We start from the raw sequence: 20,696 nt of genomic DNA on the forward strand, positions 1-20,696 counted from the left end.
TCCCTTCCACCATGTACAGGTCACTGGAAGGAAAGGCCTTTATAAAACACTATATTCTTCTTTTGTTCTCTTGCTGAAAGGTCCATCTTCATTCTTCCTGCTTACCCTCACATGTGGTGGTTCTTGAGTGGGAGCAGTGGGGGGAACCCTCAGTTTAGAACAGACACGGGTCAGAATCTTGCCATTGTCATCCTTACTACTCAGGTGACTTTGCACAAGCTACCTCTACAAGTCAGGGAGTCAGGCAAGATCAGGGGTTAATGTAAGGTCTCTGAACTTGGTTTTAAAAATATTTTGCTACCTGTATTTCAACAGAATTGGTTTCCTCTATAATCCTACGTAGTTTTTGTGCATTTAAAACCATCATACCAACAGAGGTCCCCAGGCTTCCCCAGACTAGAGCTCCTTCTAGCTCCAGATCCCGTGGTCCCACGTGATGTTCGGGCTAGCTTTCTGGAGGTCCTCGGGATCAGCCCGAGGACTTGGTCTTAGTAGAGAAGTGATGAAGGCAGGAGAGCCACCACGAGGCTGGTCAAAGATGGAATGTCTCTCTTCCAGTCCTCCTTAGCCCTTATAGACCTTACTGTAATTTCATCATTACAGCATCCTGATTATGTGTGAGCTTAGAGAATCATGACCTCACCACACTAAGTACTAAGAATACATGTGAACTACAGAACCATCATCTCATCACTTCCCCTGAGTTAACACCTTGTTTCAAGTTCCTTGTCCAGAGTTCCGCCCTGTACAGTTCCATGGTGCCTACTCGGCAAAGGGAGCTTCCCTTCTGGAGCAGAAACACAAGCCTTTTCTGGGGTCCCTACTAAATGGCACCCCCACAACAATAACATATGCTTAAAATGCTTAAAAAATTTGCAAAGCACCTCACATGTATTATTTTAGGTGAGCGGCCCAATAATCTCCTGAGATAGAGGGTTGATATTGGATATTTTACAGGGGGCAAACTGATCCAGGCCACAGCACTTCTGTGTGTGTATCTTGTGTGGGAGAGACACCAGATCCTCATCTGGCCTCTAACAAAAATGCCCCTAGAAGGCCCCTTTAGCTGAGGGAGCTGAGGCATTTTTCCTGACACTGAATACAACCTTGTCTCTGAGGGTCCTGATGCCACATGGGCCAAGCCCCCCCTTCTGCCCAAAGGCACAGCTACTTGAGATGACGAGGACAGGACTCAGGGTGCTCTGTGGCGATGCCCAGAACGGGAGGGCTAATCCTACCTGGTAGTGTTCCTCCGACGGCTCGGGGGTGGAGGAGCTGACATCCAACACATCGGCAGGAATCCACGGCAACAACATACATTTCCGAATGAGCTGGTCCATTTCTCCATAGGCAAAGTCCCGGGTCACCTCCTCTGTGTGTCAGGGTACAGGGGTTAGTGGGCGGCACCTCTCCTCTCACTGCTGGGGCAGCTGGGCACGGAGCTGAGGCTGGACTGTTCTCATCCACTACCCCTGTGTGCTTCCCCCCTCTCCCTCACCTCGACGCCATCCAGGCACCAATCCCACCTCAGCCGCCCTTCTGCTTCACAACGAGCACTATGGGCCGCCTTCTCCCACCCTTTCCTTTGCTCTCACGGTGAGTCGGCTGCTTCCTGATGCTATCGCTTCCCTGACCACCCTCTGTGGCACTGACCATACTTGTTCTCCACCTTTTGGAAATCTACCCAGTCAGTATTAGGGCAGCGCCTCCTCCCTCCTTTCTCAAGGTAGCACCTGGCTACCTAAGATCCAGCCTCCCGACCCCACCCACTTCCTGCTCTCATTTGTACTAGAGGATTTTTAATATTTATATAGCTAAGGAGTTCTTTCTTGAGGTCCAGATGCCAAGGGATCTATAGGTAAACTCTGTTTACCAAAATAAATAAACACACACATAAAAATTAAAAAAATAAAATAAAATAAAAGGGGAGCAATATACTCATATGGGAAAAAATGATCTCTCTCACATAATTGGTTTTCTTCATAATCCTACCAACATGGTTCTGAAGAGGGGTTCATAGCTTTTACCAAACTGATAGGCCCCAAAGGGGCCAGAAACAAAAAAGGGGGAGTCTGACGGGGCAGCTGGTGATGCAGTGGGTACAGTACTGGCCCTGGGGTCAGGAGGACCTGAGTTCAAATCTAGCTTCAGAAATCTATTGGTCTTTACCCTAGTGAGGTCTCCCCTCCATGCCTGCTCTGCCTGGCTTTTACACCCACTGATGCTCTCTGCATCCCCTACACCTGGCTTTTATACCTGCTGACATCTCTGTTCCTCCTTTTCCCCACTTCCTCCGGCCATTACCCCTCCTTAACTTCACTGTCCTCCTCAAGCTCAATCCAACAGCTGGCCCCTTCACTTCTGCTTTGTCATCTTCTCATCACTTTGGACAAACTTCAGGCTGGGATCCTTCCCACTGTGAGTTCCTTCTGCCATTCTCCTTTTTTTCAAACCTCTTAACATCACCATCCTTTCTCTCTTCCTCCGGTCTCTGACAAAGAGGCCACCCTTCTCCTTGCCAAGGCTGCCATCTTTAAAAGACCTTCACGGACCCTCTAGCCATCATGCTATCTTCACCCCCTTTTTCTCAGCCAAACTCCTTGGCTCCCATCGCCCAGTCTGATGGTCCCGTCTCGGCCTTCCTTCTTCCTCATGCACCCGCTGGGTTTGAGGCCTGTGGATCTTGCCCCTTCTCTCTTGCCCATCACAGCCATCTTGCTCCTGCTCTGGTCTGACTGTGGCCGCTCCTGGCTCTGTGGTGGCCACCTTTCCCTGTCTTCTTGCTCTCGCTAAAGCATCAGCTCCCGGAGTCTACCTGCACCCTCAGTGCAGAGGACTCCCAGGTCTGGACCACAGCTCCAGCTTTCTCCCTTAGGCTTCAGTCCTCTGCCCATAAGGGCCTTTGACATCACCTTCAACTCAAACTCACTTTCTCCCCCCCGCAGTCCCCTTTCACATTTTCCTCTTGCTGCTAAGAACACCTCATCTCTTGCCAGCCTTCAGCAGCCCACCCCCACATCCCTTAGTTCAGGGCCTCATTGCTCCAGACCATCCATCGCCCAAATCTGACTGTGCTACAGGTCTGTTGCGTCTCAGACAAAGCACGCTCCCTGCCTGGCTTTAAAGCCATCTGCTGCTCGGCCCCCACTTCCTTTTTCCAGCCCCATTACTCCCCACCCTGTGCTCAGTAACACAGCCAACGTCGCCTGCTGCGGTCCTCCCACGGGATAGCCCCTCTCCTGGTCTCTGGACCTTAGCCCTGGCCCTCCCTCCTAATGCCTGCCTGCCCCACAAACCCTCCTTCCTTTATGATGTAGTTTAGGGACCAACCTCTGTATGAGACCCTTCCTGATCCCCCAAATGCTAATGTGCTCCTGCCCACAGGACTCTGTATCGTATTCTTCATAGATAAATTTACTAACTGTTCTTTTTAATGTGTGTGGTGTATGCATATGCACCCGTCTCTCCCCATGAAGCAGGACCATTTCCCTTTTTGTTTGTGGATAGCAGTGCCCAGCACGCAGGAGCTGCTCTTTGTGGACTGATCCAAGTAAGGAAAAGCAGACTCACCGCCTGTTTCAAGATCTCTCAGGGGCCAAAGAACCGTGTAGGCGATCTGCTGAGGCATATAGAATAAAGGTGCTGTCGCAAAGCTCGGGTGATCCGAGTGCTGGATTCTAGATCCAAATTCATCCATGATATACCACACGGGAACCTTTTCCTCGGCAGACTTTTGGACAAAGAGCATACAAAAGCTGTATTAGAAATACTCATGCTTTGAAACAGCGATACATTTTAGCTTACCCTTCTGGCTACAGGTATCGATCTATGTCCTTTGGGGGTTTAACTTTTGTAACCGTGTGGACTTGACGTTATTGCAAGGATCTACCATTCCACCAGTCACTGCTTGTCACTGATGTGGGCTCCACTTCAGACTTACCGTGACCAAAGCCATCATGGAACTCTCCCAATATTCTAGCCTAAACTATGCCCCCCTGGAAGTCCAGCCAAGTTGGTTTACTGGCATAGTCCGGCCGGGACGCACAGTGCTGGCGTAGACTTTAAAACCTGGAGTCACCTTCTCATGGGATTTCTGTAATAGTAATAGCTGACACACAGAACACAGTTTTATCATTTACAGCTTTCTGATAGTGAACTGGATGCTAGTCCAGCAGCCTGGTTAAAGTACTACTGCGGACTCTTCCTGTGTTTGGGCCCCCAGTTTGAAGTTGGTTCTACTCAATCACATGGGCTTCTTCTAAACTTTTAGGATGGGCTGAGGAACATGAAGAGCAAGACGGTGTTGATCTGGAAATTCATTAAAGTATTCCATCCCAGCAAAGTGGTTTTCATTATCACCATTAGGCAGTTTATTATTTGAGTGTCAGTCCACACTTCTTTTTTTTTTTCTTCCCCTGAGGCACTTGGGGTTAAGTGACTTGCCCAGGGTCACACTACTAGGAAGTGTTAAGTGTCTGAGACCAGATTTGAACTCGGGTCCTCCTGAATTCAGGGCTGGTGCTCTATCCACTGCGCCACCAAGGAGCCTAAGTCCACACTTCCTAAAGTAAAATTGGCACAAGCCAGATGGACGATGGGTGACTTCAGAGACCCCTGTAAAGAATGACCCTCAGTTACAAGTCAAATCAAAACCAAGTGCTACTTGGGCTATTCCCTTAGGTTTCAGGCTCCACTGCAGGGATGCCAGGAGGGAGCCCCTCATCCCACTGCTGTTAGCATTTGTCAAAACCAGTCTATATTAGAAAGGCTTGGAGGGAGGAGCAAGACAGTTTTTAGCCCCAAACTTAAGCCCAATTTCTATTATTTTTCTGATAGTGCCTCCTTCAGAGCTGTGTGCCTTCATGTCTTTCATGGGAAGCTAGGCCATATCCTCACTTAAGCCAGGAGGACCTGTGGCGGATATGGACCAGAAGCCAAATCAAGACTGCTGAGAGAGAGTCTGATACTTCGGCTGGCTAACAGTAGACAGTAGAGTAGGGCTGAGTCTGGGGAATAGCGGACCTCTTCTTGCTCACTCTCCTAAGTTCTTTAGAGTATTAGGAAAGCACTTCTCATCCTAGGTGCTCTGTACCTAATAAAAAGGACATAATTTTTCCCTCCTTCTAGGGTGAACTTTTCACAAGTTACCCCCCAGAATTGCTAACATTCAGTCGTGTGGGCATCTCGCTGCTTTTCTCTCACTTAAGCACATGGTCTATGTCTATTTAAGCAGCCCACAAATTTTCAAAAGCACAAAAAGGGTGTCCATCGCTAGCAACAGCAGAATTCTAGCAAATGATTCCCAGAATGCCTCCACTTCGTAATACAAGATGGCTAAAACTGCCTGCCTTGTGAAGCCGATGCTGATGCACTTCTAGGCCCTTCATGTGCTGTCCTAGTGGGGAAACTTCCTCTGGCACCTCACTCTGCTCCAGGTGGAACCTGGGTTCTCATTTGGGGGTATAAGCCATTACATCCTATTGGAAAGGCTTCAATTCCCAGCATGGCACTGGACTGTTGGAGGAGCAGCCCCCGTAAGGGAGAAGAGGCTCAGCATCACAGGATGGCAAACGATGGAAAAAAGCGTCAGCTAAGGTGGGGGTGTGAGGAAGTAGGCTCAGATGAAAGCAGATTCATGGAGTAAGGCACGAGCACAACAGATATCCTCAAGATCCAGCCCCCTTTAAACTTCCTACCCTTTCCATATCCTCTGATCAGTGTCTGGAGACTGGATGACCAATTTATGGACACTAAAGGGACACCCTGAGGAGCTGTCAGAACTGCTTCTGTCAAGCGCTGGCTGGGCCCACCTATTTCAGAGAGCGCAATGGGGAGGACAGGGACGGGGCATGTGACTTTACAATCGGCCAGGTCATTGCCCACCGGGCTCAGAACCAAGAACACCTTACCCCTTGGGAGAGCTGGTAAGTCTGGTTGTACTTCCACATTTCTTCCAAAACAAGCTCCACAGAGCCCTCATCCGGAATTTCCCCGTGAAATTCAATCCCCATCAAGTTGGCCATGCGGTGGAGCAGCCCTGGAACCTGCAGCAGCTGTTGGCGGGCATGTTCTATGCGATAAGTCCAGGCGTGGTCAATAAGATATATGCTTCAAAGCAAACAAAAAAACCTGTTATCAGCAGCCACACTGACCCCGCGCCTCTAACTAACCTGAAGGGCCAGTACCTGTTACACGCTGACTTGGGGGAGCCTGATTTTGAACGCACCAGGAGGGGAGCAGAGAATAGGAGGACCGATGCCCATGGCCTGCTGGGCCCCAGGGGGCAAGGGCAGCCAGGGCCAGTGGGGGGCATAGCAAGGAGGCTGCTGGCAGGGGAAGCTGTCCTGGGGGCCAGGCTTCCCACACTTCAACTGTTAGCTCCCTCCAATCCCAACCCACCCTACCTCCCTTTTCCTGCATTGCTCCTCTTCTCTTCCAGCTGCCCTCCACATTCACTTTCTTGTTCCCTTCGTGCCCCCTGCCTAGCCCAGCAGAGCCTCTCCAAGATGCCCCTGCTTCTCAGAACTAGCACTCCCTCCCTCTGACGTGCCCAGCCCACACTGCTAAGCTGGCACCGCACCGTGGCTCTCCAAAGGACACTGGGAGTTGCGGCCATTACTTGGGCAGGAATCTCACTCCCTCTCTTCCCCGCCACCTCCTATCATCCTGATTATCCAGGTTCTCATCCTTGATGTCCTTATTGTCCCTCACCCAGACATCCAACTGGTTACCAAACCTGGCCATTTCTACCCCATTCACTCCCTTCTCCCCACTCCCACAGCCACCATCCTGGTGTAGGCCCTCAATGGCCCCCGTTGGTCTTCCTGCCTCACCCCCACACAGCTGGCAGAGGGACTTTCCAAAGGACCATGTCATTCATGCAAATTTATGGATCATCTATGAGTTCTAAGATCAAATGCTCCTGCCTTCTTACACCAATTCCTCCTTTATCCCCATTCTAGCCCATGTTCTAGACTTCTTGCTACTCTCAGCGTTCTTGTGTGGGCTGACCCCAGGTTTGGAGCCCTCCTCCCTCTTGGAACTGCACGTTTTTCTCAAAGCTCCAACTCCCACCATTCCTTAAACCCCCCCGGGGGTGGGGGGAGAAAGGACTTCGCTTAATCTTAAAATGCTCTTAAGGAGATGATGTTCTCACTACCTCCCCAAAAAGGACACATTATTTCTTAGCCTGGTATTGAAAGCATCTCATTTTATGGCCTTTTATATAGTCTACATCATCAAAATGCTTTGCAAAGATCTTTAATCAGATTATCTCACTTGGCCTTACAACAACCCTGAAAAGCAGGTCCTATCATTATTCCCATATTACAGCAAAGGAAACTGAGCCAGAGGAAAGCCAGAGTCACATATCAGGTAAGGGTCAGAGACTGGATTTGAACTGAGATCCTCCTGCAGCGTCTGGTCATGATTCCCCAGCAGCTTGTGGCTTCCCACCTGGTACCTAAATGCCAACTCTAATGCCATGTTTGATGAGCTGATTCCTCCAACTGATCAGGATGTCTTCCCCCACCTGACCCCAAGACACCTTATGCTCCCTTTATGCATGCATCCCCTTCTAATTCAGCTAAGTGCTCTAGCCAGTGTTTCCTTGACCAAGAATCCCCTGGTACTTCACGGCATGGGGGTGACCCAGGCTGTTCAGGTGCCCATGCTCTGGAGAGCACTTTAAAGGTAGGTCTCTAATTTGCTTTTTCTGTTTGACTTTCCCCAACTTAGGTATCAAGACTCTATTTTTATCATTGAAGCAATCTGCTCAGACCTCTTCTTGTCCAATGTTTTCTAACAGCTTTTGTAATTAGCTGTATTTTACACGTTTGATCGAATTTGCCTGAAAATTCCTCTGATCCTACAGTTCTTTTTTCTTTGAGAGCTTATTCATACCTTGTTCAATTTCTTTTTCCAAGACCGAGAAGTTTAGGTTTAATTTCTCGTTCTGTTAATCTGGGTGCTTTATATTTTTGTAAATATTCTTCCATTCATCTAGATTATCACTATTTTTCTCTTCAATTCTCCCACTCCCAACAGTCAATTTTTTCGAACTCTTCTAGTTGGGTATTTACTAGTTTTCTTTTTTTTTCTTTCTTTAACACTTCCATGATCCTTACTTTCTTGCCTTTCCTCACACATTCTGCTATCTTACCCCTGGAGTTGCCCTGATTATCCGAGGCCTGGCAATGCTCTTCTTTCCCTGCCTTTCCCTTCCTGGGCTTCCCTTTACTTTCTGTCACAAATCAGTCCTTGGTTCCTCCTCCATGTTAGCTTTCGCCCTCCCTCAGAGATCATGCCCATTGTATACTGCCTGATTCACATACGTACAGAGTTGTTGGCAGGATGTTTCCCCATTAGATTGTGCTCTCTTTGAAGGCATGTAGAGTTTGGGATTTTGTGCCTGGCACATAAGAAGTGCCCCAAAAGGAAGATTGATTTCTTGACTGACTGCTGACATATGGTCAACTTCAAAACTGTTATTAGTCTCTCTCATCCTTGAATGTTATATGTGGCACCTGAGACTTTTCTTAAATTAATAGTGTTTTACTTTTCCAAATACATGCAAAGATAAATTTCCAATATTCATTTTTGCAAAACCTTGTGGTCCAAATTTTTCTCTCCCACCCCCAACATGCAGCAAGCAATCCAATATAGGTTAAACATGTACAATTCTTCTAAACACTTCCATATTCATCATGCTGTGCAAGAAAAACCAAATCAAAAGGGAAAATAAAACATGAGAAAAACAAGCAAGAAAGCAAACAAAAAGGTGAAAATACTATACTTTGATCTATATTCGATCTTCATATGACTCTTTCCATCCCAAATCTACTAGAATTGCTTTGAATCACTTCACGGGTGAAAAGAGCCAAGTCTATCAAAGCTGATCATCACGTAATCTTGTTGTTGCTGTGTTCTCTTGGTTCTGCTCGCTTCACTTAACATCAGTTCATGTAAATCTTTCCAGGCTTTTCTAAAACCAGCTTATTCATCATTATTTGCAGAATAATATTCAGTTATAGGAATATACCATAACTTATCCAGCTATTCCCCAAATGACAGGTATCCACCAATATCCAGTTTTTTGCTACTATGAAAAGAATTTCTACAAACATTTTTTGCACATGTGGATCCTTTCCCCCCTTTTGTGATCTCTTTGGGATAAAAGCCCACTAGAGACACTGCTGGATCAAAGGGTAGGCAGTTTGACAGCCCTTTGAGCATTCTTCCAATTGCTCTCCAGAATGGTTGCATTTCACAATTTTGTGAGGTATGATTTTGATGGAATACTATTGTACTATAAGAAATGATGAGCAGGTGGATTTCAGAAAAAGCCTGGGAAGATGTAGAGGGCCACACAGAGGGGGGACTCTTGGTGCGGTATAAGACCCTTCAGCCCCAGAGGGAACCTGCTGACAATGTCTGGTTGGGTTCTCACCTCCCCTTGCCTTTCTGAGAAGTCAGGAGACAATCGTTCTATTTGCAGCAGAGATTCTTGGAGTAAAGAGGCATTTACATATTAATGGCAAGGTGCTTATAGTTAGCACATGCTCAGAGTGCTGTGGTGATGTAGTTATACTAAGGTATTTAAGGCTGAGAAAACTTCAAATGAACAGGTTCCAAATTTGGCCATCCCCGTGGCCATCATTCCTCCTCTAAGACCAAGGACTGTGAGGACGGTACATTTTAGCACCCCAACTTGGGGCTCAAGAAAGCATACCACAGGAAGACTTGCTTGGAAATGATATAAAGTAAAGTGAGCAGAACCAGAAAAAAAACAGTGTACATAAGAACATTGTGCAATGATCAACTATAAATAACTTAGCTTTTCTCAGCAATACAATAACCCAAGATAATTCCAAAGGACTCATGATAGAAAATGCTGTTCATATGCAGAGAAAGAGTCGATGAATTTTGAATGCAGATTGAAGCATACTGTTTTCATGGTTTTTTCCCCTCCTTTTTTGGTCTGTTTCTTCTCTCACAACATGACTAATAAAAAAATATGTTTTATATGCTTGCATATATATATATAATTTATATCAAACTACTTACTGTTTTAGAAAAAGGGGAAGGTGAAGAGGGAGAAAAATTAAAGCTCAAAAAGTTTTTCAAAAGCTTTTTATTTTCAGAACATATGCACAGATAATTTTCAATATTCACCTTGTAAAACCTTGTGTTCCAACTTTTTCTCTCCCTTCCCCTCACCCTCTTCCCTAAACAGCAAGTACTCCAATATATGTTATACATAAGGCAATTCTTCTATACATATTTATACAATTATCTTGCTGCACAAGAAAAATCAGATCAAAAAGGAAAAAAATGAAAGAAAACAAAATGCAAGCAAATAACAACAAAAAGAGTGAAAATACTATGTTGTGAGCCACACTCTTTCCCACAACCTTTTTCTGGATGCAGATGACTCTCTCCATCATAAGACTATCAGAACTGGCCTGAATCACCTTACTGTTGGAAAGAGCCCCGTCCATCAGAATTGATCATTGTATAATTTTGCTGTTGTTGTGTACAATGTTCTCTGGTTCTAGTCAGTTCACTTAAAACTCAAAATTTAAAAAAAAAATTAATGTTAAATATTTAATCTATATCAGATTGCTTGTTGTCTTGGAGAGGGAGGGAGAAAAATTCAGAATACAAAATTTTACAAAAATGAATACTGGGACAGCTAGGTGGTGCAGTGGATAGAGCCCTAGGCCTTAAGTCAAGGAAGACCTGAGTTCAAATCTGAGAAAAAGACACAACACTTCCTACCTGTGTGAACCTGGGCAAGTCACTTAACCCCAACTGCCTCAGCAAAAACAAACAACCCAACCAACCAAAAATGAATGCTAAAAACTATTTTACATATATTTGGAAAAAAAATTCTTAAAATCAATGTTAAAAACTGTCTTTCTACGTAAGTGGAAAAGGATAATACTATTAGTTTTTTTGTTGTTGTTTTTTGCTGAGGCAATTGGGAGTAAGTGACTTGCCCAGGGTCACACAGCCAGGAAGTATTAAGTGTCTGAGGCCAAATTTGAACTGAGGTCCTCTTGACTCCAGAGCTGGTGCTCTAACCACTGTGCCACCTAGCTGCCCCTTACTATTACATTTTTAAAAAATTGTCTTCACATGTAATTGGGGAAAAAAAATAACATTTTTTAAAAAAGGCTGTTATAACTGGAACAGCCTCCTAAGATTTTATATGAAGACCTCTGGCAATGGAGTTTCATATGTATATTAAAATAAACAACAAAATGTAGGAAAGATTGAATAATTCTATCAGGTTATAGGTTGATGTTGTAGCCATAGGTATGAAAGAGTTATGAAATCTCATAGTAAAATCTCTCTCTTATTTATTTATTTATTTTTAGAAATCCTCATTTTACAACTGGAGAAGCTGAAGGGGCTAAAATCCACACAAAGCCACTTATCAATCAACTTAGTGAGAAGCAGGGGCATTTAATACACCTTGAATTTAGTCCACAAGTTAGCTTTTGCAATGAGAAAAGAGGCTTAGAATGTTAGCACTGCTGCCTAAATTGACCACATTGCCACGGCAAATGCATTCTACGCTGATCCAGGGTGAGTGGTCAGACTCTTAGGGTAAAAGTATGACTTTTATAAACTGCTTTTTTATGTTAGAATGGTGCCCTTAAAGGAATCTTTTGGCAAAATCACAAAATAAACACGAGTTTGGAAGCCAAAGTATTCATTAAGAAAGGAAGAGTGGTTATGATAAAAGGGACACAGATCAGAAGTTAGGAAAGAGGCTTCTCTTTCCAGGGTGGCACTCCCTGGCAGTAGTGCTTACATGAATGACTTCTCCCTTCAGCATCTTCTGTCATCTGAAAATTATAGAGCTGGCTTAGGGCATCTCTAGGACTCATTCTAGCTCTGAGAAGCCACGAGCCTCCTGAACTTCCCCAGCTTCCCAACCTGGCATCTTCTTTCCCTCTCACTCCACAAGGCCCAACCATAACCCAGAGGCCTAGAACCACAGAATCGATCACATGCAGACTGATCTGATCAAAGCGCTTCTCCACAGTATATGGTCCTCCAAGCTCCAAAAGTACAAACAAGGCATCCTCCACCTCCCAACATTGCCTGCTGTGCTCTGAGAGGGCTCAGTGTGAGAATCACTTCCATGTCCACTGCTACCAAGAACCCCCAGTCTTGGCCCTTGGGGTCAAGGTCTGTCTACAGCAATTCTTCAAATTCTGCGGCGGCCATCTCCTGCCTCAGATTCTTCAGGCTCCACACTCCCAGTTCCTTTAGCCGCTTCCAGGCCTTCCGCTCTCTTGGACCCCCTCATCCTTTCTGGGTGGGCTTTGTTTATAGTCACTGCCCTTCTAAAATGTCCCCAGAGGCAGAGGATAATGAGACATCATGGTTCATTGTAGAGAGCGCTGGGCTGGGGACTCAGAGGACCTGGGTCTCAAGTCCAGCTCTTTTGTTGTTTAGTCGTTTTCCAGTCATGTCTGACTCTTCATGACCCCATTTGGGCTTTTCTTGGCTGAGATTTTAGAGTGATCAGCCATTTTCCTCTGTGGCTCATTTTATAGATGAGGAAACTGAGGCAAAGAGGTAAAGTGACTTGCTCAGGGTCACACAGCTAGAGAGTGTTTGAGACCAGATTTGGAGTCTTCCTGACTGCAGGTCCCTGCTCTATTCACTTCCCAATCCCAGTTCCACCATGTACTAATAGGGTGAACTTGGGCACCTTTGGGGTCCCAGATTCCTCCTCATCTGTAAACTGAAGCAGCTGGACTCCTGGGGGTCTTCGAGATCCCTTTTAACTTTGACTCTAAGCTGTGTCACTATGATACCATAAGGGAAGCTCACAGGGCTCAGGGATCTCAGAGCTGGAGGCTGGGCCATGCCCTACTCTCACCTGCCCCCACCTCAAGACTCAGGCCCCAGAAGGCCAGAGCAGGAAGATCTCTCCCTGCTCTCCGCTTTAACTCCCTGGACCAGTGACTTCCAAAGGAGTTTTCTTAAAGGACACTGGATAGGCTTTGTCTTGTCCAAGTTATGTTAGGAAGCAATCTGCTGGAAGGCAAACACTTGGGTTTTTTGAGGACAGAGGACACAGAACACTGGCTTTGAGAAAGAAGAAAAAACTCCAGTTTTTGTAAATGAAAGACAAAAGGAAATTTCACAAAATTAGCTTCTCAGAGCCTTTCTTTTCTTCTCCAGAAAAAAATTCTACAAGTGATATAACTTATGCAACTTAAATAATAACTAAGATGAGCTTATCGCTACCCATCAATACCAACCTGTTTTTTTTTTTTTTAAAGACATCCCATGTCCTGTTTTCTGATCTTTTCCAAACTAAACAATCCTATTACTAAACCCTCTCTCCCTCCACCTCAAATTCTTGCACTACCTTCCCACAAGGCTCATCTAACCATACCAAGAAACAGATTCTATGCCTTTAAGATTCAGGTCAGTGGTGAACTTCAATATCAATTCTCAATACTTCCCTGAGTCTTTCATCATTCCCTACTTCCCCTCCATAGTTCCAGTGATGCAATATGATTTTGTGGTCCCCTGATTTTAGTGGGGGTTGGGTAGAGCCTTTTGTTCTAACAATAAGTCAGGAAATCCTAAATTTTCTGGGTTTTGGAGCCTGCCTCAAAGACTTCCCACATTAAGAACAATAATTTTGTCTGATTTTGACAAGACCACTCCTCAATTCATTGCTGACTGTCTGATAGCTTCTAGCTTCAGGATAGTTCCAGGGACCAAACTCCTGAGACAGTAGTGACAATCTATTGGTCAGTGAGAACCAAGATAAGGAGACTACTCCCTGTCCTACCTGTGGGCCAGAGAATTAGCATGCCAATGGTAGAAAACTGGATAAAGTGGTCCTCTCCCCTTTGGCACTCTATTTCCCTTCTGGAAATCTAGCCCAATTAAACCCTTTGACACTTAACTTGGAGACTGGGTCTGCAAATTCTTTCTCTACACCAGCAAGACTGGGGGCCCCCAAACATTGTTAGGGTGTCTTAACCCTTAACACCAGTGTCAGATATACACTGTTAATGGCCGATTAGCCATTGAAAAGTTAAGTTTAAAATGAAACTTAAGCTAAATATAGTTGTACTCCAATTCCTCCCCCAGTGGGGTATGGGACATAAGTAGAAAGCATCCCCAAATATAGTTTGGTACCAGTTGGCGTAGAACTGTATTTGAGATTCTCCAGCTTTAGGGCAGAAATGGAAACCTACCTATTGGGATCATTTGCTCGCAGCCCATTTTCGTTGGTCACAATGACTTTATAACAGAGTTCGTTTCCTGGATTTGGCTTCTTTTTCAGTTCTTCTTGCATCTCTTCGTCACCTTCTTCATCTTCTTCAACTTCCTCTACTTGCATGATTCCAAACATCTCTCCAGCATCGAATATCTGAGATCAGAAGGACTGGGTCAGTCAAGGGTAGAATAGTCAAAAATACTATACACGTTTACATAAGCATGTCCCAAATGTCATTAAACTGGGTTTGCACAAGAGAAATGGAATCAAAGAATATCGGAGCTTAAAGGCACCACTGAGATTATTTATTCCCTTCTCACTTTGAAGAAAACTGAGGTCCCAAGCAGGCTACATCACATGGATATCAAGGTGAAGAACTGGGACTTCACCATGAGTCAATGCTAAACTAAACTATTTGAAAACAAGTAGACACTGAAAAATACTGGCTTTTACAACCTACCTCCCTATTATTGTCACATACCACTGCGCTCTCACTCACTCGGGCTCACAACCAGATGTCAGTCACGCAGCTGTCAAATAAATCTTCCTGAAGCTCAGGTCTGACCAAGTCACCCCCATTCCATAAACTCTGGGGGCTCCTCTTCACTAGGACCAGTTTGGCTTCATGGCCCAGCCCTGCCCTATCCCCCCATTCCCTTCCAACGCGGCCTATCCACAGCATTCCATCTCCCTAGCTTTCCTCCCATGCCTGGCACACCCTCCCCCTCCTCATTTCCCCCTGGCTTCCTTTAAAGACTCGGCTCCTGCAAGAAGCTTTTCCCATTCCCTTTAATCCTACTCTCCTTAATCTTCCAACCAGACACAATTCCCATTTTAGCCTGTTCTTGTCTGTACATGATTGTTTGTGTGCTGTCTCTCCATCTGCTCTCGGGGACAAAGGAAGTGGTTTCTTCTTTTTTAGAGAGGTTTAAAAGGTTGGAAATTGCAGAAGAAATTGGTGTTAACTTAGTGTCCTAGAAGGTATTTGGTCTAATAGAAGGAGCTCTGGCCTTAGGGGCAGGAGACAGGCCCCTAGCGACTTGCCAATCTTTTAAAATGCTTTACTGCCTTTTGTTTTTAATGTCAAATCATTGAGAAATATTGCCTTATCTGTGAACCAAACTCTCTCATCACAAAAAAAACAGTAAAGCAAAAATAACGGGGAGAGGAAGCCAAATGTTGCAGTGGATAAAGCATCCAGCTGAGGCAACAAGACCCGAGTTCAAATTCTGCCTCACTCACTTGCTATGTGACCCTGGGCAAGGCACTTCAGCTCTGCCTGCCTCAGTTTCCTCAGCTGTAAAGTGGGGATGATAAGAGCACCCAGCTTCCAGGGTAGTATTTGTGTAGTGCTTTGCAAATGTTAAACAACTACTTTCAATGCTATTATGATGATAGAGTTTAAGTTCGACAAATACATTTCAGCAGTCTTCCCCAAATCTGTCCTGTCCCCACTCCTATTTATCAATCAGACAAAGGGATATTTCGTTTCCTGTTCTCTGGGATCAGTGATTCTCTAATAACTCAGTCAGACTCAGTGACATTCATATATTCACCCTGTTGGAGTCACCGGCTCTGCTGTTGTACCGCTACTTATTTGACTCTGCCTTTGTTCGAATACACTTTCTCTGATAACTCTGACCACCTCTGTCACTTCACTACACTGAAAACCAGAGTTTTGATTTTATTTAGCTTTCTATGGCCTGGGGCTAGGGAGCAATTGGAGGAATTAATTTCCAGAACCATAAAAGGTGGTGATTGTTTCCCAGGTCAGACTCATTTCCAGATCAATTGAAGGTGAAAAGTTTCCCCAAAACCAAGTGGAAGGGGAGGAGGGGTTGAGATTCAGATGGGAATCATTTTAGGAATTTTCTGGAGGCTAGGTGCCCCCCCCCCTCCTACAAAGATCAGGGGGACACAGGGTCCTATTACATCATAACCGTGATCCCGCTGTTTCAATGACATTGCAGAAGTTCTGGAGGCCCACACCCGCTTTCCTCCTGTGCAGAACAGTTCTAATGATCTGGAAGGTCTACAATGTCAATAATTATCTCCTTGAACTTCCCCCCGACTTTCCTCCAGAGTCCTTTGGATAGTCAAAGATCAACGCCACATCCTTATCTTCGTTTTTTCCAGGTGAAACAAATGGACTTTCTAAATGTCTAACGAGGGAGCAACTTGACAATGGTGAAGAAAAGTGATTTATGGCCACAGTTTTCTACTTCGATGCTGCACAAAGTTGTCTGAACTTTAAATAAAGATGCCTTGGGGCCTAAAAGCTATCAATTTCTTTAAAGTCACAACAAGACAGGCTCCTTAACTGTTTCTTTTAGGTTGAAAGCAGCAGCCAGTTGGTGAAGGGTTCTCTCTCTAGAGCTCTGGCCTCCTCACTCCCCTCCCCAGCCTGACCAAAGAGATGACTCCTTTAAAGTCTTCCCAGGCACCACTTCCTGCCTACGGGAGCCCCTGAGGCAGACAGGCCCCAATCTGCAACCCAGGTTTACTGAGGGTCACCACATGATGTCTCCGAGGTCTCTCCGGCCTCCTTCCAGTAAAACACAAGGCCTCTCAGGACTAACTGCTCCGAGTTCCCAGTACAAGCTCCTTGAGAGTCATCAGTAACAAAGCCCTGTTTGTATCTGTTGATGGAGTGAGTCATCCACACAATTATTATAATTAATGCTAATAATGCCACCCTTCCAGAGGAGGTTTTGGAAAGGGAATCTGGCTGGATTCTAGATATTCTCCACCTCTGCTCTGAGGGCCACACAGGCACCTGGGGGGGAGTGTCTCAGGAAGTCAAAGATGAGGAAGATCCCTTCCAGTGTGACGTTCCGTATGTCATTCTAAGAGCAAGAAAGAGGCGGAGAACCAAGTCTTTCATAGAAGGAAAAATTCACTCAAGGGCCTTAGAAATAAAGATAATGCTGAATTGGAGTATTTCAAAAAATAGAAATGCAAAGATTCCTTAAAGCGTTAACTCTCTATAATTCACTTGGCAATTCAGTAATTCCAAATGAGACTTCGGATCATTTAGTTTGTATAGTAGGGTGAGGTGACACATTATGGAGTTAGAGAAGAAAAAACTAGAGACAATTTGGGGTCGACAATCTCATTTTGGGGCTTGAACCGAAAGCGCTTCGCCCAAGTTCCCACCATCAAACAGTGTGGGGGGGAAAGCCCCCATTGTTCTTCCTCCCAGGCCAGATCGTCCCCTCCAGCCTGTGCAATCTCTGGATAAAGAGGGTTACCCAGGGAGTCCTGGACTGAGCGCCCAGCACAAACGAGGCATGACGCCTTTCAGCACCTCCGTTTCCTCCTCTGTTAAAAGGGAAAATAATCAATATATACCACAAGTGTTAAACACAGCTGTAACACTCCGCTGGGGCAGCTAAATTAAAGTACATACGTGTATAATAACAAAATATGATATATGGACACTTGTTTTATATATATATATGTAAATAAAACAAAACAAAATACAAAAAACAACATTTTGCTTTAAAACCGAGGCCTTTTGCACTCGCTGGTGGCCCCCGGTTTCTATCTGAATCTGACTCCCCGGCTTTGCACCGGCCACAAGGCAGCTGGCACAGCCGGCGTCCTGTCAAGCTTAGTTTTACTTGAATTTTTGTCAAACTGAACTTTAAAGAATTCGTTTCTCCTGAGCTTTCAATAGGTTTACGAATTACCTGCACTTTAGAGGTGGCTGGTGCTCTACAAGGAAGCTAACGCACGGACGAGCTCCACTTTCTGAAATGTGGTGTACCTTCCTAAAAGATCCAGCTGTTTGAAGCGCACCCACATCCTTCTGCACATTAAAGGGTTTCCCAGTGAAATCTGGCCCCACCCCCACCCCAATGGGTATTTCTGCACATTAAGTTTTGTTTCAATAGCAGCTAGGTGTTACCTAAGAGCTTTGCTGTGGGACCATTTCTGTGGTCCCTACTCCGTGCCAGGCACTGCCCAGTCCTTTGCAGATATTATTTCCTCTGGTTTCCACAAACTTGGGTGCTATATGATGCCCCTATTACAGCAGGGGACTCAAATACAGATGGAAACTGGGAGCCACTGGTGCGCGCACAAGGCCACAGGCTGACTAAGTTTTAAAGCACAAGGTCATCTATGTTTTATTGTATTTAGTTCTGTCGTATGTGTTTAATGTATTTTGTTTTGTTATATATAAACAAGTGTCTCTGTGTTACATGTCTATAATGCACATTATGTATCTGTGCATTTTAATCTAATTGGGCTGCCTCAGGGGAGTGTTATGGGGTACAAAGTATTATTTCCCCTTTTGACAGATGAGGAAACTGAGGCAGGCAGAGGTGATGAGCCTCGCCCAGGGTCCCCCCGCTGAGGCAGGATTTGTACGGAGGCGCCCGAGTCCAGGCCTAACTGGCAGAAAATTTGGGGGATTTTCCTAAGGAAATTGTTAGTGCCAGTTATCCCCGGCGGCTGCCCCTTCAGCGCACTTCCGGCTGTGCCCTTTTGGCCAAAAGCCTACAACCCTGGGGGATCTCCTCCTCCTCCTCCGTGTGCAGCCCCGCCTCCTTTCATGCACAAACACCACAGTTTCCTCGGCAGCCCTAGGAGAGTTTGGGAGCCCCCAGGCAGGAGCCATGGAAGGCACTGGGGGCTGGGGGGCATCCCGGGGCAGCCACAGGCTCAATTCTCTCCCCTGAGTTAGGGGAAATGGGGAGGAGACACTCGTTCTCATGCTCAGGGGAAGCAGGAAGACTGGGGCCACTTGTAGGGTGTCCTGGAGGAGCAGGAGCCCCACCCCCCCAGGGCCCGTTCTAGGGGTGCAGGAGGGTCTGTTCCTCCAGTCTCTTTCACCATCTTCCCTAGACTCCTCATCCCCAACTCGGAGAAAGTGGGGGGTCCCAACCCCTCCCGCCCCTTTTAGTCGGTTTGACAAGTGGCTTCCCCAGACTTCCAGGGGCCACAAGGCCCGGACCAGTCCTGGCCATCTTCACGGGACCACAAGGAGCGGTCACGTGAGCTGTGAGGGGGAAGGTGCCGGCACAACCCGAGCAAGTTTACAGCCAGCGGTGGGGCCGGGAGCGCTCTACCCCCGGGCCACAGCCAGACTCTTTGGTGAGAGCCCTAAAAAGCGAGGCCCGCAGCTTCCTTTAGCGCCGGGGAAGCCCGGAGGAGACTTAGCGCCAGTGCTGCTCAGAGCGGGCCTGGGGCCGCCACTGCCCGAGCGCTCCCTCACTGCCGAGCCAGTGCTGGGACAGCCAGTGCTAACGTGGGGGCGGGACCGCCCCACAGGCGTAGGACCAGGAGCCAGAGTGCCGGGGTGGGGGTGGGGGGATCCCATGCTCCCCGGGGGCAGCGAGACTCTCATCCCCGGGAGCTCAAGTCCAGCTCACACCCCCCCCCCCCCCCCCCGGGATCCTGCGCAAGTCACCTAACCCTGCGTGCCTCAGTCTCCTCATCTGTAAAATGGCCAACCAGTCCAACACCTTGCCACGAAAAGCCCTGAGCGGGTCACGAGAGTCGGACACGACTGGAAACTCCCCCGTGTCCCCACAGGGAGGCGAGAAAGGTCCCATTCCTCCCCGCCAGCCTGGCCCAGGCGCCCTCCACTCCTCGGTATGCCCCCCCACCTCCCCACCTCCCACAGAGCGAATAGTGCGAAGTGAGCCAACGAGCATTTATGAAGCACTTACTGTGTACCCACGCTAGCGGAGAGGTGGGGGAGGGGCTCGGCCCCGAGGCCGCGGCCCAGGGCCCGCCCGGCACACACTAAGTGCATTTTGAGTACTGCCCACCATCAGGAGCGGAGCCTCCCCACCCCCCACCCCCGCGGCGCGCGCCCCCACCTCGCGGTGCAGCTTGTGCAGGAGGCGGCCCCAGTAGCGCTCCGGGATAGCGGAGGCCCGCAGCGCCGGCCCGTGCAGCGCCACGAACGCCTTGTAGTCCTCGCCGCCCTCGCAGCCGCCCTCGCAGCCGCCGTCGCCCTCGCAGCCGCCCTCCATGGCCGCCAGCCGCTCCTCCGCGCGTAGCCCAAGCCGTCCAAGCCGCCGAAGACGCCAAAACCCCGGAGCCGCCGCCGCCTCACCGCGAGACCGCCCCGCCCCTTCCGCGGCCCCGCCCCCCACGCCCGCCCCACCAGCCCAGGGCTTCTTCCCGCCCCTACGCGCCGGCGCTTCCTCGGCCGCGGCCCCGCCCCCTTCTGGAAATCTCCGGCACTTGCGCGGTCTCTCCCGGCCTTCGGCGTTTTCCGGGTGTCCGGACTCTCTGCGCCTCAGACGCCCGGGTCTGGAGCGCCCCTCTGAGGCCGGGAGGAGGCTCGGAGATGGCAGTGGGGGAGGACTCGCCTCTCCGCCCCAAGGGAGGGAGCAGCCCACCCCCTCCCCCTCCCGGGCAGCCCCTTCTGTGCGCTCTTATTCTCTCAGCGAGCACTTATTAAGCGCCTACACCC

The 20,696-nt window shown here is 47.5% G+C and overlaps 1 protein-coding gene across 1 annotated transcript in view; it reads right to left on the bottom strand.

Moving 5' to 3' along the window:
* TTLL12 (tubulin tyrosine ligase like 12) overlaps positions 1 to 20,380 on the bottom strand; it is a 34,451-nt gene extending 14,071 nt beyond the window's left edge. The window contains exons 1-5 of the mRNA XM_074271899.1: positions 20,095 to 20,380; positions 14,241 to 14,416; positions 5,910 to 6,108; positions 3,571 to 3,730; positions 1,239 to 1,372 (exon numbers count right to left, since the gene is read on the bottom strand). Of these exons, the coding sequence (XP_074128000.1) occupies positions 1,239 to 1,372; positions 3,571 to 3,730; positions 5,910 to 6,108; positions 14,241 to 14,416; positions 20,095 to 20,250 (825 nt within the window). The 5' untranslated portion in view covers positions 20,251 to 20,380. The remainder of the gene's footprint in view (positions 1 to 1,238; positions 1,373 to 3,570; positions 3,731 to 5,909; positions 6,109 to 14,240; positions 14,417 to 20,094) is intronic.
* Between the last annotated feature and the right edge of the window lie 316 nt (positions 20,381 to 20,696).

This window comes from Sminthopsis crassicaudata, chromosome 5, assembly GCF_048593235.1.
Source record: "Sminthopsis crassicaudata isolate SCR6 chromosome 5, ASM4859323v1, whole genome shotgun sequence".
In the NCBI taxonomy this organism is placed as follows: Eukaryota; Metazoa; Chordata; class Mammalia; order Dasyuromorphia; family Dasyuridae; genus Sminthopsis; species Sminthopsis crassicaudata.